The 15,591-nt window shown below is 37.9% G+C and overlaps 1 protein-coding gene across 20 annotated transcripts in view; it reads left to right on the top strand.

Annotated features, from left to right (window-relative positions):
• LOC105463462 (lysine demethylase 6A) overlaps positions 1 to 15,591 on the top strand; it is a 235,697-nt gene that overhangs the window by 90,780 nt on the left and 129,326 nt on the right. For 19 of the 20 annotated variants that reach the window (XR_003013918.2, XM_011710615.2, XM_071088327.1 and 16 more), the window contains exon 4: positions 8,334 to 8,383. Coding sequence is in view for 18 of the 20 variants with exons in the window: in XM_011710615.2 (XP_011708917.1) it covers positions 8,334 to 8,383 (50 nt within the window). In the remaining 2 variants the exon portion in view is untranslated. Of the gene's footprint in view, positions 1 to 8,333; positions 8,384 to 15,591 lie in introns of those variants that run through there. The other variant, XM_011710635.3, reaches the window with a different exon arrangement.

Raw genomic sequence — 15,591 nt, 5'->3', positions numbered from 1 at the left:
TGGGAGTAAACCATATAGTAAACATGTAATTCTGTGAGTGAACTGCTCAGGTATATGTACATAGGAGACTTTTATATGTACATAGGAGGTCTTGTTTTTCTGAAGACAGCCCTGTAATTCTTTGCCCTGATTCATAGTCATCTTTTCTGTGTAAAGTTTTCTGAGCTTGTCATTTCTCTTGAGTTTAGTTCCTTTAAAAAAAAAAAAAAAAAAAAGGCTTCTATTTCTATAGTAGAAAATGGTAGAACCTCTTTTGTGTGTGTTTTGGGCTGTGGTTTTTCTTACCCTTAGTTGTCATTTTGCTCTCATCTACTTTCTGTCTTACAAGAATTCCAAAAAAAAATTTTGGTCTGAAGATGGTATAATTTGGTAATCATTTATCTTTTCTGTCATTCCAGATGAATTTGATGCAGAAGGAAAAAAGGCTTTGTAAAATGTTTTCTTAGCCTTTCTGGCTGGTGATATGAATGAATAGTTTAAAAAAATATGCTGTCACTTTATTTGGTCACTTTGTTTGTAGGAATTTATTTTAAGTCTTAAAATAGTAATTAGATAGGGGATTGTGGGAAAATGGAGGCTCAGTGCAGTCAGCCTATTGTTGTTATATTCCTCAGTAAGGAGTTTCCTTTATGTTCAACAGCTTGGGAAGGTGGAGGATAGAACCAGTATTGGACAGAAGGAGAAATTAAGCTGTGACAACCTTTACTAACTTCCTGGGAAGCTCTGGAGCCAGAATGGCCCTTGAGAGCTATACCAAGTTGGGCTAAGATAGCCAGGCCTTTATACTCCAATTATTCCATATTGAACATGGGCCAGCCTGAGAAGAATTGTGACCAGGGACAAGTTGGCTCTCTACAACTCAGGCAGCTTCTGTAGAATCTCACAGATAGAGGCTTTCAGCAAGCAGGATTCCCAGCAGTTCTTTCTTGAAATGGGATGTGAGTGCTTCTTTACAGTGTCTACTATACCTCCTTTCTACTCCTAACTCTAAAACTAACCTATGAACCTCCTAAGCCAAATGGCTGATGGGGCTCTCAGACAGTTTATAAGCCTTAAACCATGGAGATGATGCAGTGATTTCACTTCTTCGGGTTGGAGGACAACCTGAGAGATACAGAACCCTGGGCTGAAGCACAAGCGTATATATTTAGATGAATATATGTGATGGATCTTAGGAGCAGTTAATAGAAAATATGTGTAAATGTCTTTAAATATGTGGTAAATTGTAGGCGAAGAGAGTCACTGAGTTAAATGAGTTGATTAGAAAATCAGGTAGCAGCTGGGCACAATGGCTCACGCCTGTAATCCCAGCACTTTGGGAGGCCAAGGCGGGCAGATCACCTGAGGGTCGGGAACTCTAGACCAGCCTGACCAACATGGAGAAATACCGTCTCTACTAAAAATACAAAATTAACAGGGCGTGGTGGTGCATGCCTGTAATCCCTACTACTCGGGAGGCTAAGGCAGGAGAATTGCTTGAACACAGTAGGCAGAGGTTGTGGTGAGCTGAGATCGCGCCATTGCACTCCAGCCTGGATAGTAAGAGCGAAACTCCGTCTCAAAAAATCAGGTAGCAGATTACTTCAAAGTATACAGCAAAATTATAAACAGATAGAAATTATGAGGCGAGAGACTTAAAGGATAGACAGTAAGAACTTCAGAAGTAAAAAATTAGAGGAGTGTAATAATCATTCCTGACATTAATATGAAAACCTTGAAACTCTTAAAAATTGTTTCTTTGTATTTTTTAGCTGGAAGTTTTCCCCATTATAAGTTCCCTGAAATTCTAGCCAGTGGTAGATTTTTCTTCCATTCTTCCTTCCCTCAAGTAATTGGTCATTTGTTGCATTTCTGTCACTTGGGCAAAATATGCTTTGGTTGTTTCAATTCTTAAGCAGTTACAAATGGCCAGGGCAAGTTACATGCCAAGAGCTGCCAATGTGGAGAAGCCTTAAGTTAGAGCTTGGAGAGTTTTCTTTCTCGTTTTGTCTTTTGTGGGTCGAATGACAGTGCTCTATCCTGGAATATTTATAGTATAAGAACATGAAACATGTGTTTTCCAATCATAGATTTTGTTTGGCTTCTCCAGAACTGTCAAATTTTTAATCCATTTTCTGTAAGCATTCTAAAACAGGTTTTAAGCATTATATGAGGATGTCCAAATAAATGGTTTCCCTCATTCTGTATTAAGGACTTTAGAAAATTCTAGTTACAGTAGACTAGGAATTTTTTTTATGGATAACAACGTTAAAGATTTCTAATCTTTAACGTTAGATTAGATTAGAAATCTTTAACGTGGTTGTGCTTTGGTCAAAAGAATTTTGCTAGAGAGTAAAATTTTACTAGAGAGTAGGATTGTGCTTTGGTCAAAAGGATTTTACTAGAGAGACTCTGGTGAGGTGATGGGTACTTGTATACTGCATCTTTAGAGTTTTAATGATTTTTTTTCTGATTAAGAAACAGCGTGTTAAGATTTTTCTTAAAATAAGATGCTAAGCATAATGAGGGTAGAGTATAATTGTTGATAAAATGTGTACATGAGTAGAAAGATCGCTCATGGAAAAAATGGAACAAATGCTTATGGAAGAAATGGCTGAGTTACAAATCTGTTCCTGCCATTTAGAGTATTAACTTTGTGACTTTGAATTTGAGCATTCATATTTATTTCTCAGTTCACCATGTTTTTGTATGGATGCCATGTTTCTCCCAACTGATAATTACATGGACTTCTTTTTAAAATTTTTTTTGTTTTTTCTCTTTAATTTTTTATTTCTTTGGGGTTTTTTTGGTAACATCTTTTCACATCACGTGGACTTCTTATACTTCAGTTTTATTTGCTTCAAAAGACATCATACTATCTTTTTAAAGGTTCCCTAATCCTGAAAGATAATTTTATGAAGCCAGATGATATATATAATTAATCAAATTATTGAAAGTATGCCCTCCAAATTTGTGGAAATTCTATAATATCGTTAAAAGGGCAATCTCCAGGTTTGATATGGTGACTGCACAAAATTGTCAGGGACCAAGTCTTCTGTTCAGAATGTTTTTAGGCACAAGTATTAAATACATGATTCTAGCATAAACAGTAAGGACATTTATTACCTCACATAATAGGAAGTTCATAGGTGAATTTTTCTCCAGGCATGGTTTAAAGTCTAGAAGGATCCAGTTACTTTTCAGTCTGTTCTTCTGTGGGCTTCATCCCAAGATAGTTCCCTTGTGGTGGCAGTTGGTAATATATGCTTCCTTGTTCACATGCATTAGTAGAAAGAGAACCTTTTTCACGTCTGCCATCTATAAATCAGTGGTGATTGGGCTGCCTGAACTCATGTGCCCATTTCTGGACTAAAACAATCACTGAGATTGCCAGGAAACCAATAACCTTTTCAAATCAATAATGGGGATTGAGAGTGTGGTTAGAAATGAATGTGAAAATATCAGCCACACCATTGACTACACAAACTCTTGCTTGACTATTTTTTTTTTTCTACAGCTAGTTTGATAATTTAGTTTGTTTTTCTTTTTAGAAGATCATTAATTAATGACCTCATGCATGAAGAACTAGGAAATGGGGGATGGCTTAAAAACCAGTTCTTCACCATAACTGGCAAAATTTCTCATAGCCTAACGTCCTTCCAATGATAGGTTGGTTGGCATCATCTTTATGCAAAAAAGATGAGCATTATTCATATGTAAAAGTTACTTTTTCAAATACGTGATGATGTTTTTGGGTAATGTTTCTGTAATTTGAACATATTCAGAATGTTCTTTATATGATACATATATTTTGGTGATTTACAATAAAATGAAAACATTTCATATAGAATTTTAGAAAACATTAACTTCCATTTTTGGTATATCTTCTTTTATTCAGCATCTCATATACTGTAAGGTCAGCCGAGAGAAAGGAAGAATAGACCCAAAGTCAGGCGAGTAAGTTTATTGAACCTGCCGGCTGCTCCAGCACAGACAGAGGAGGCAGCCCTGAGCTTACAAAATGAGGGGTTTATATGGGGGAGAGAGACCCTGGGGTCGTTAGTTGGTTAACTTTGCCATATATCAGCTTGTGACGTTTATGGAAACAGCTAGATGAAGGAACTTACAGGAGGGTATAGGTAAAGTTTGTTTATGCTTCTCATGACCTCCCCCTGTGTGGTCCTGGATGGTTTGTAATTGGGGTTTGCTTATCGCAGCAAGGTTTGATAAGGGAAGTCCGCTGGCTCCACTGCGGCACCTGGATAAGGGCTTAGAAATGTAAAGAGGCTTGGGGGAAGGGTGAATGGCACAGAGAAGAGTTGCATTAAGGGGAGGGGTGGGCAGTATGGAGGGGTTTGGGGGGAGTGTCGACAGTACCAAGAAGCTTTTTTGGGGCGGTTTGTCCCCAGCGTATATAATCAGAAGATAATGTTTTATTTACTGCTTTGTTGAAGAAACAACTTGGTCACTAGTGAAGGGTAACATGCAGTATGTTGCAAAATGTTTTTTTGCTAGTTTCCGATCCTTAAATTGAGCAGTGTATTATACTTAAGTAGAATGTCTAAAAACCTATATATGGTTTAAAGACTATTTAAATTGACACCTGTCTTCCTACTCTAGAAATTAAGAAATAGAATGGTACTGCTACCACCAGCCTGTGTTCTCTCCAATTGCATCCTCCTCCCTTCCTTTGTAGGTGTAACCTATGCCTGGCTGTGATGTTCAGTGTTCTCTTGCTTTTCTTTTTTTTCTTTTCTTTTCTTTTTTCTTTTCTCTCTTTCTCTTTCGTCCCTTCCCTTCCTCTCTCTCTCTCTCTCTCTCTTTCTCTCTCTTTCTTTCTTTCTTCACTGATAAAAGTATCCCTGAACAAGATATTGTTTATCTTTGGAAAGCTGAATAACAGGCACGAATATAGCTATGTAAGGAAGGGGCCATATTGTCACTATTAGAGGAGGCTCTTAGGAGAAGTAAAACTAAACAAGAGACTCTAGTGTTAATAGTGTGGCTTCTGGTTCCTCAACAGTTTACAAGAGCCACTTTTGGGGAAGGCAGTGTGCTGGGGCATGTGTGACTCTTGGCAAACATAATACCCATAATTAGGACATGTGACATGACCAATATGAACCAGGAAAATCTAGTCAGAAATATGATCAGAGAGAGTGGGTTATTCAGAAGTAAGTCAAATCAGGCCGGGCCTGGTGGCTCACGCCTGTAATCCCAACACTTTGGGATGCTGAGGCGGGCGGATCACTTGAGGTCAGGAGTTCAAGACCAGCCTGGCTAACATGGGGAAACCTCGCCTCTACTAAAATACAAAAATTAGCCGGGCATGGTGGCAAGCGCCTGTAATCCCAGCTACTCAGGAGGCTGAGGCAGGAGAATTGCTTGAACCTGGGAGGCGGAGGTTGCAGTGAGCCAAGATCACGCCAGCCTGGGCAACAGAGTGAGACCCCATCTCAAAAAAAAAAAAAAAAAAAAAGTAAATCAAAGCAGAACACTTAACACTTCTGGGAGCCTTCACATCATCTATTTTGTAGAACATAGAGGGGAGAATATATAAACTTTATCAGGACATGGTCAAGAAAAAGCCAAACCCAGTTAAGAATCTGGGCCAGGTTTATCTGGATACTTGGTCCTCAGGTTGAGAAGAGGTTACAATAATTTTAATGATAAGCCTCAGTGACTTGGATCTGGGGCATAGCTGCTGTCCTGGGATCACCCTTTTTCTTCATCTTGGGTATTCCCATGGCCTCTTGTATCTGTTGTGTCTCCTGCTTTCAGTAGACCATATCTTCTTCTTTCTTGGTATATACTCTCCTTTAAGGGGAGCATATTTATCAGATTTTTCTTCAGGAAAGGTATTTGGGAGATAATTTTCTTTGGAGACTTTGCGTATCTGAAAATACCTTTATTCTACCCTCTTAATAGATCATTTGACTGGATATATAATTTTAGGTTGGAAATAATTTTCCTTCAGAATTTTGAAAACATTGTTCTATTGCCTTATTTTTAGAATTATACATCTGTTGTAGGACCCTTCAAACTACCAACTCATAGCCTTCTTTTCTGGGAATTTTTTTGGAATTATTTCCTGAATTTTCTTTTTTCCTTTTATTCTTTCTTTTTGGGACTCTATTATTGATATGTTAGACCTCCAGGACACAATTTTTCTAATTTTCCGTTTTTGTCCTTTTTGTTTATTTTTTTGAGAAATTTCTTCAAATTTCATTTTAATCTTTTTATTGAATTATGCATTTCTCCTATCATGCTTTAATTTACCGAATTTAATTTTTTTCTATAGCATCCTGTTTGTTCTCCTGCACACACCCCCTTTCCACCTCTCCACCTCCCTCAATGAAAACAATATTTTCGCTTATCTAAGACTAGTAAGAATTTTTTGAAGTATATTTTCTCCTGCATAGTAGTCACTATTTTTTGTTTTAGGTTGTCTTTTTTTGTGTTTGTGTTAGTTTCTTCTTGGTTAGAGGCTTTCTTTAGATGTCTGATAATTCTTAGCTGTCCATATTTCATGATTGGAATAATTGAGAACTGGAGGCTCTGAGCATGTGATTGCGGATCTCTGAATATGATTTCCATGGCCTTTTGATGGAGAATCTCTGTATTTTTTCGGTCAGATTGCCTAAACAACATCAAATGTTGAGTGAGAGAGTTGAGGGAGCCAGTTGCTTCTCAAATAGTTTTTATCCTGGTCTTCCATATCTTAGATTGTGAATTGTAAACCACAAGTTAAAAAATCCTTTTGTAGCTGATCAGAAAAATATTATTCCCCACGTTTTCATCTGGTAGTTTTATGGGCTTCTTTTTTTATCTAACTCTTTTTTTTTTTTTTTTTGAGACGGAGTCTCGCTCTGCCACCCAGGCTGGAGTGCAGTGGCCGGATCTCGGCTCACTGCAAGTTCCGCCTCCCGGGTTCACGCCATTCTCCTGCCTCAGCCTCCCGAGTAGCTGGGACTACAGGCGCCCGCCACCGCGCCCGGCTAGTTTTTTTTTTTTTTTTTTTTTGTATTTTTTAGTAGAGATGGGGTTTCACCGTGTTAGCCAGGATGGTCTCGATCTCCTGACCTCGTGATCTGCCCGTCTCGGCCTCCCAAAGTGCTGGGATTACAGGCTTGAGCCACCGCGCCCGGCCTTTATCTAACTCTTTAATGTATTATTTGAATTATTTTAGTATATGATTTGAGTTACAAATTTTACTCTTTTGCTTACTTATAAATACTTGGGTGCTGGTTACATTATTAACACCCCACTGATTGGAAATGCCACCTATTTACTGTGCTAATTCCTACATGTATCAAGTTCTCATTTGGGGCTTTCAGTTCTTTTCTATTCCATTTCTTACAACTTTATGGTAATTCCAATATCCGATTGAGCAAGTTCTCTTCATTATGTCTAATTTTTTTCTGAACTCTCTTTGCCTGTTTAATTTTATGAAAGAGTTTCTCGTAATGTTTGCAATTTGCTTCTATTGTACCATGTCTAAAATTTATAAATTGGTTCATCTCTAAACATCCCCAGCATATTAGAATGTATCTGAGCTGCTGTCACTTTTTAAGCCTGCTTCAGTGTCCATTTTACTGCCTTTGTCTTTAGGGTGTCCCTCAGTCATACCTGTACTTGTAGGATCAAATAAGTGCTTAGCCTCCTGCCCTAAGAGATTCTGATTTAATTGGTATGGGATGGGGTTTATTCGTCAGTGTTTTGTTTTTTAAGAAGGGCACTCTCTACCAATTGTAATGTACATATGTAATTTTCACTTTACTTTTTTATGTTCACTTCACTGAATTTTGAGGTTGACAAGAACTACTTTTAAGTTTTTCAGAACCTTTTATGCCTAAAGATGGTTTTGGTGGGTGGGTTGTCCTATTTTGTAATGTCCTATTTTGTAATTGAGGTTGAGAAAGGTAATTAGGGGGTAAGTTTTTTGTTGATTGCAGGAAAGGAAGCATCACAGAAGAAATAGTTCTTTTGCTCTTTGAGGTGGTCGAGTTGTTAGCCATTCTTGGAAGTGAGGTCTCTTGTGAGAACAAATGATCTAGCACATTCTGGAGTCGCCTTGGAAAATCTTAATCCTTTACCATTTGATTTTGATCTTTGAGGAAGGTCAAGTTGATCTAAGGGGTTAGCCTAGATGCTGTTCAACTGCAGATCTGAGATTTGACCATGGTTTTACGTTCTTGAACTCCTGAGGGGGGCCCAGAATTTTAAGTTGTTTGAACTATCACTGTCTACTGGGAGGTGGGTGTGGTGGGAATCTTGTTATAATGCTTGTTAAGTATATTATTGACTTTAAAGTGAGACATAATTATGACTCAAAATTATTTTCCTTCTTTCAGCATTATCTGCATACCAGAGGTACTACAGTTTACAGTCTGACTACTGGAAGGTTAGTGCATATTTGCATGCTGATTTCATGTTTGTGTTTTGGGCAGATTATTGCCAGTTATATTCAAAATGAATTGAACTCTTGCCTTTTTTGGTTAATTACTTAAAATATTGCTTCTAGGGGAAAGGTATTGGAAAAGGGTTGAGAGTATTATTTATGTTTGTGCCGTCTTATGTGAATCTCCTTGTATTTTATTAAGAATTAGAGGCCGGGCGCAGTGGCTCACGCCTGTAATCCCAGCACTTTGGGAGGCTGAGGCGGGTGGATCACGAGGTCAAGAGATCGAGACCATCCTGGCTGACATGGTGAAACCCCGTCTCTACTAAAAATACAAAAAAATTAGCCGGGTGAGGTGGCTGGCGCCTGTAGTCCCAGCTACTCGGGAGGCTGAGGCAGGAGAAGGGCGTGAACCCGGGAGGCGGAGCTTGCAGTGAGCCGAGATCCGGCCACTGCACTCCAGCCTGGGCGACAGAGCAAGACTCCGTCTCAGGAAAAAAAAAAAAAAGAATTAGATACCTCTGACACATTTTACTGGTCAAATATAATGGAATTGTGATAAGTAAAAATCAAGCAAAACTAAACAAATAACAATAACAAAATGATTCCTTGGTTTTCTTTTCTAAAGTTGGTACCTGGGAGTAAAAGAAGGCTGAAGGTGTGTATATCAAGCTAAAATGGGAAGGTGTAATGGGAAAATTATGATAAACTCTTTCTTGGTGTATTCTGTTTATAATTGGAGCTTTGAGGAGAGCTGAACCTAACTATTTTTTAGAAGACCTACCTAAATGAAAGACTGTGCATAGCAGTGAAACAATGAATCATACACTTACTTATCTTAATTTGAGCAGTGATTAAATTAAGCATGATCTTCTACATCATGTTTACTTTTAAGTTTATTGAGCAGTGAGTTTGTTTTTTTTTTTTAATCTGAATTGCCATTTCAGATTTTTTGTGGATTTTATTTTTCTATTGGTTAGTTTATCTTTCTTTTTGAAGTAGGTACTTATTCCAGTCTTATATAGACTGGCTTTGTCTGGGAAAGCCCTTCCATAGTCAGCCTATGCAGAGATTTTGAGAACACTATGTAGAGATTTTAGATATCTATATCTATATCTATAATTTTTTTTTCCTAAGTCTTTTGAAAATATCTTCTCTAATCTCTGGCTTATTTTTTTTTAAAGCTTTATCAAAGTATAATTCACATGCTATAAAATTTGGCTGTTTTAACTATACAAATCAGTGACTTTTGGTAAATTTTCAGAGCTGTGCAGCTGATAGAGGGAGGAGGCAGACAAAGGTCTCAACAGATACGGAAGGGTCCCTGGAGAATCACTGATCCACCCAGCCCACAAGTGTTTACACCAGATGTTTTCTGCAGATAAGGGAACCTGCACAGGGGGCTTTCCTGGGCATGCCTGCAGTGGACTGGAGGTCCCTATGCACTGGGGGAACAGGGTGGAGCCACCAAGAATTTGCACCTTATACAGGGGAGGATCCTGGCCTCTTCAGCTTGCGTGCTGGGGCCCTGGTATTCAGTTTGTGAGGTGGAAACCTACTGGCAGGACCCCCTTTCTTTGCTGATAGCTTTCCTTTTGCTTAATAAATTTTGTCTTCCTCACCCTTCAATGTGTTTGCATGCCTCATTCTTCCTGGTTGTGAGACAAAAACCCAGATTAGCTCAGCTAAGGGGCAAAAAATCCTGCATCACAGCCATAATCACAGTCTTACTTATCTCCCTGGAATGGAATCTCACGTATATCCCCAGCCCTGGCAACCATCAGTCTACTTTCTGTCTTTTATATATTTGTCTTTTCTGGATATTTCATGTAAATGGAATCATATAATATATGGTCTTTTGTGGCTGGCTTCTTTAACTTAGCATATGTTGTCAAGGTTCATATATGTTGTAGCATGAATATTTTATTCTTTATTTCCTGATAATATAGTCACCCCTCAGTATCTGTGGGGGATTGGTTTCAGGACCCCTCATGGATACCAACATCCATGGATGCTCAAGTTCCTTATGTTAAATGATAAAGTATTTGTATATCACCTCTATGCATCATCCCATATACTTTAAATCATTTCTAGTTTACTTAAAATACCTAATAAAATGTGAATGCTGTGTAATTGATTGCTATACTGTATTGCTTTTTAGTTTGTATTATTTTTTATTGTTGTATTGTTATATTTTTCCTGAATACTTTTGATCCGCAGATGCGGAACCCATGGATACAAAGGGCTCACTGTATTCCGTTGAGTCAGTATACCACAGTTTGTTTATCCTTTCATCAATTGATGGGCATTTGGATTGTTTCCACTTTTTGGCTATTGTGAATAATACTGTTGTGAACATTTGTGTACAGGTTTTTGTGTGACATAATATTTTCAGTTTTCTTGGGTAGGTACTCAGAAATGGAATTGTTGGATTATAGGGTAAATCTATGTTAAGCATTTTGAGAAATTGCCAGAACTTTTTTTCCCTATGTCTGTACCATTTTACATCCCTGCCAGTAATGGTGTGAGGGTTCCAGTTTCTCTGTATCCTACTCAACACTTGTAATTATCTACTTTTTGAGTGTACTAGTTTTTTAGTGTGCCTAGTGGGGTAGAAAATAAAGTTTTAAACTTTGATGAAGTCCAATTTATCGACTTTATAACAACTTTTTATTTCTTGTGTTTTTACTGTTGTACGTAAGAAATCTTTGCCTAACTCAAGGTCATGAAGACTTACTCCATAGTTTATTTAATCAGGTGCTTCAGTGCTTTGCTTTTACAGAGTGCTGCAGTAAATAGTCTAGTAAAAGTGTCTCTTTCTCCATATATAGTTTTTTAGAGATAAGGTCTTGCTCTGTTGCACAGGGTGGAGTGCAGTGGTGCAATCAGAGCTCACTGCGGCCTTGAATTCCTGGGCTCAAATGAATCCTCCTGCCTCAGCCTCTCGAGGAGCTGGGACTGCAGGTGCACACCACCATGCTCAGCTAATTTTTAAATTTTTTTTGCAGAGATAGAATCTCAGTATATTACCCAGGCTGGTCTCAAACTCAATTACTGGCCTCAAGTAATTCTCCCACCTCAGCCTCCCAAAGTGTTGGGATTACAGGTGTGAGCCACTGCACTTGGCCTGTCTTTTAATAGTTTTGTTAGTGATTCTTTAGTATAGATTCCTTTAAAAGTGGGATCGTTGTGTTGAAGGGTATTTACTCCTTTGGGATTGAACCATTTGCATTTATTTCAACAATGTATGCAAGTGTTTGTTTCTTCTTGATCTTAGTCAAGAACCTTTTTGTCAGCAGACTTGCCAGTTTGATAGGTGAGAAATGGTATTTTATTATAATTTAAATTTACATTTTCTTAGTTGTTAGTGATATTGAACTTTTTAAAAATTGAAGTGTAAAGACTATTTGAATTTCTTTTTCTTTGAAATATTTGTTCATGTCTGTCGCCCATTTTTTTTTAGGTCATTGTTTTCTTTTACTGTTTTATGTATCTATATTATATATATTAGGCATATTTATCCTTTATCTGTAATATTAGTTGAAGCTACTATTGCCCAGTTTGAGATTTGTTGTTTTGCTTTGCTTTTGTGTGTTTTTGTCTGTGCAGAAGTTTTCTATTTCTATATAGTCAGATTGATCAGTTTTCTACATTGCCCTTATGTTTTGAATCATAGGATGGGTTTTTTTCCTCATTCCCAGGTGTTAGAGAAATTCACCCACATTTTCTTTCAGTACTTGAATGGTTTAATATTTGACATTTAAATTTCTGATCCATTTGGATTTTATCCTTGACTTATAGTGTGAACAACATTTAAGATTATCTTTTATGGCTAGTTATCCCAAAGATAAATTTTTTTAAAATTCATTTTTTCCTCTACTGATTTGAGGTGTTGCCTTAATTGTATACTAAATATTCATATGCAGTTTTGTCTGTGAATTTTGTGGCTTGTTTTGTTCATGAGCTAATACAAAAGTATTTTACTTAGAGAGATTTTATAATATGTTTTAATGTATGGTAGTGCTAGGGCACCCTTTCCCTACTGTTCTTGCTTCTAGGATTTTCCTGGCTGTCCTTGGTGGCTTGTTTTTTCAAATAAACTTTCTAATTAACTTGTCTAGCTTCACAAAAAATACCTGATAATTTATTTTCTGTAGCTTGAGATAAAATTTAACATTGTTTTAAGCATTTTTTGAGATATGATTTACATTATTTGAGATTTGACAACTTAAATAGTTGTATAACCATTACCATAATCAAGATACAAAACATTTCCATTATCCAAAGTGTTTCCTTGTGCCATTTTCCTACTCTTGATCTCTGGTCCCAGGCAACCACTTACCTGCTTTCATCCCTCTAGTTTTGTCTGTTCTGGAATATCATGTAATGGGGTTTAAACAGCATATATTCTTTTTGTTTTTGATAACTTTCATTTGGCATGCTTTTATTGAGATTCATCCATGTTGTATCAGTAGTGTGTTGTTTTTCATTGTTAAGTAGGATTTCATAGAATGGATATGCCACAGTTTTTCTGTTTATCAGTTGATTGGATTGTTTTCAGCTTTTGGTTATTATGAATAAAGTTCTGTGAATATTATTTGTCTTTGTGTGGACATAGGTTTTCATTTGTCTTGGTATATATGATTTAGGAATGCTGAATTGCTTTGCAGTTTTAGGTGTAACTGTCAATCCTTTTCAAAGTGGTTATACCATTTCATATTCTAACCAGCAATGAATGAGATTTCAAATGTTCCAAATCTTCGTTAGCACTTGGTATTGTCAGTCTTTTTAACTTTAGCCCATCTGCCCATTCTTGTTTTTTCTTCTTCTTTCTTATTTTCTTTCTTTCCTCCTCAGTCTTTTTAACTTTACCGTCTACCTATTCTCCTTCCCTCCCTCCCTCCCTTCCTCCTCCCTTCTTTCTTTCTTTTCTTTCTTTCTCTTCTTGCTTTCCTTCCTGTTGTTCTTCCTCATCTTCTTCTTCTTTGAGTTTTATGGGTTCTTTATATACTCTGAATAAATGCCCTTTGTCTGATACTTGTTTTGGAATTGTTAGTCTCTGGTTGTCTTTTCATTTTCTTACTAGTGTCTTTTGAAGAGCAAATGTTTATTGTTTCAATGAGGTCCATTTAATTACTTTTTTTTTTTTTTTTCTTTTACAGCTTGTGCTTTTTGTGCTAGGAAATCTTTGTGTATCCCAAGATCATAAAAGATTTCTCACCTTTTAAATTCTGTTTCGGCCTGATACATTTCAAGCTGTTTATGATGTGAGATAGTATCAGTGGTCCCCTCCTTCCCCCAAATAGCTACCCAGTTTTTCCAGCGTTATTTGTTGAAAAGACTACACTTTCAAAATCTACCATTTCCTCTTTCCTTTCCTCTTTTCTTTCCTTTTTTTTTTTTTCTTTTTTTTTTTTTGAGATGGAGTCTCTCTCTGTCACCCAGGCTGGAGTGCAGTGGCACGATCTTGGCTCACTGCAACCTCAGCCTCCCCAGTAGCTGGAACTACAGGCCTGCGCCACCACGCCCGGCTAATTTTTTGTATTTTAGTAGAGACAGGGTTTCACCATGTTGGCCAGGATGGTCTCGATCTCCTGACCTCGTGATCCGCCTGCCTCGGCCTCCCAGAGTGTTGGGATTATAGGCATGAACCACTGCCCGTGCCCGGCCCCCAATTCCCTGTATTCTTTTTCAAAATTGCTTTGGTTTTTCTAGGTCTTTTGCCTTTCCATATAAAGTGCAGAAACAGTATAATCCGGTATAATTCTGCTAGGATTATATTGGAAATACATGTGCTAAGTTAGGAAGAATTTGTCTTCAGTAATATTGTATTTGCTTGTTCGTGAACATGGCGTATTTCGCCCTCTATTTAGCCTTCTTTAAGACCCTACAGCAATACTTCATAGTGCTTATCACATATGTTTTAAGTTTTTTTTTTTTTTTTTGATGCTATTGTGATTGGGGTGGTTGTAAAATTTTATTTCCAATTGTTTTATTGCGATTATGTAGGAACATTTTTATTATTGCATACTGATCTAGTATCCTACTGTCTTACTAAATTATTGTTTTAGTCGTGTTGCTCTAGATAGGATTTTCTAGATACATTATGCTGTCTGCAAATAAAGAAAATTTTATTTTTTGTTTTCTTATTTGTGGATGCCGGTTAGTCTTTTTCTTGCCTTGTTGTACTGGCAAGGAATGGAAGGGGACATCCTTGTTTTGTTTCTTTGGGGGGAAAACATTAAATTTTTACTGTTGAATGTGATATTAGCTGTAGGGTTTTTGTAGACTAATATCGAAGATGTTCCCTTCTGTTGCTAGTTTACTTTGAGGGCTCTTCCCTCTTCCCCCTACTTCATGTTTTAATGAATGGTCTGAGGATATAGGAAAAAACTGAGTTCCTCCTATACTCTCACAACACAGAACATTTCTGTAACAAAATGTGTGTGGCTTTTCCCCTGCATACCTGGCAAGCAATCAGTTCTGCAGTGGCTGCCAGTGTCCTCTAATTCAGTTCAATTGTGACATTATCTACCTGGAGATAGTTTCAGATCCCACAGATTGAGTGCTAAGTCCCAAGTCCCACAAGACTATCCCCACTTCAGATGCCAGTGTAGGCCTCCGGAACTTTTGACTGACTGGCTATATAAATCAGGGTTCCCATGACCCACTCCTTGTTTCCATTAATTTGCCAGAGTGGCACAGACCTCAGCAAACAGTTGGGTTTACTGTTTTATTGTAACGGGTACAGATGAAGAGATGCATAAGATGAGGTCATGTGGAAAGTGGCATGGAGCCTCCATGCCCTCTCTGGGCATGCCACCCTCTAGGGACTTCTGCTTGTGCAGCTATCCAGAAGCTCTCCAAATCCTGTCCTTTTGGGTTTTTATGGAGGCATTATTACGTAGGCATGACTGATTAAATCATTGGCCACTGGTGATCAGCTTAACCTTCAATCCCTTTCCTCTACCCAGAGATTGGAGAATGGGGCTGAAAAGTTCCCACGCTCTAAACATGCTTTGCTCTTTGCTGTGACCAGCCCTCATCTTGAAGCTAGGTAGGGGGCTGCCTGCCCTGAGTTATCTCATTACATCCCCCATCCTAAAGCTACAAAGGAGGCTGCCTGCCTTGAGTTATCTTGTTAGCATACAAGAGACACTCAGGGCTGGGCGTGGTAGCTCACCCAGTAATAATCCCAGCACTTTGGGAGG

The sequence above is a fragment of the Macaca nemestrina genome, chromosome X (assembly GCF_043159975.1).
Source record: "Macaca nemestrina isolate mMacNem1 chromosome X, mMacNem.hap1, whole genome shotgun sequence".
Classification (NCBI taxonomy): domain Eukaryota; kingdom Metazoa; phylum Chordata; class Mammalia; order Primates; family Cercopithecidae; genus Macaca; species Macaca nemestrina.
Note: the sequence above shows the minus strand (reverse complement) of the source record. Positions and strands in the feature narration are given on the sequence as shown.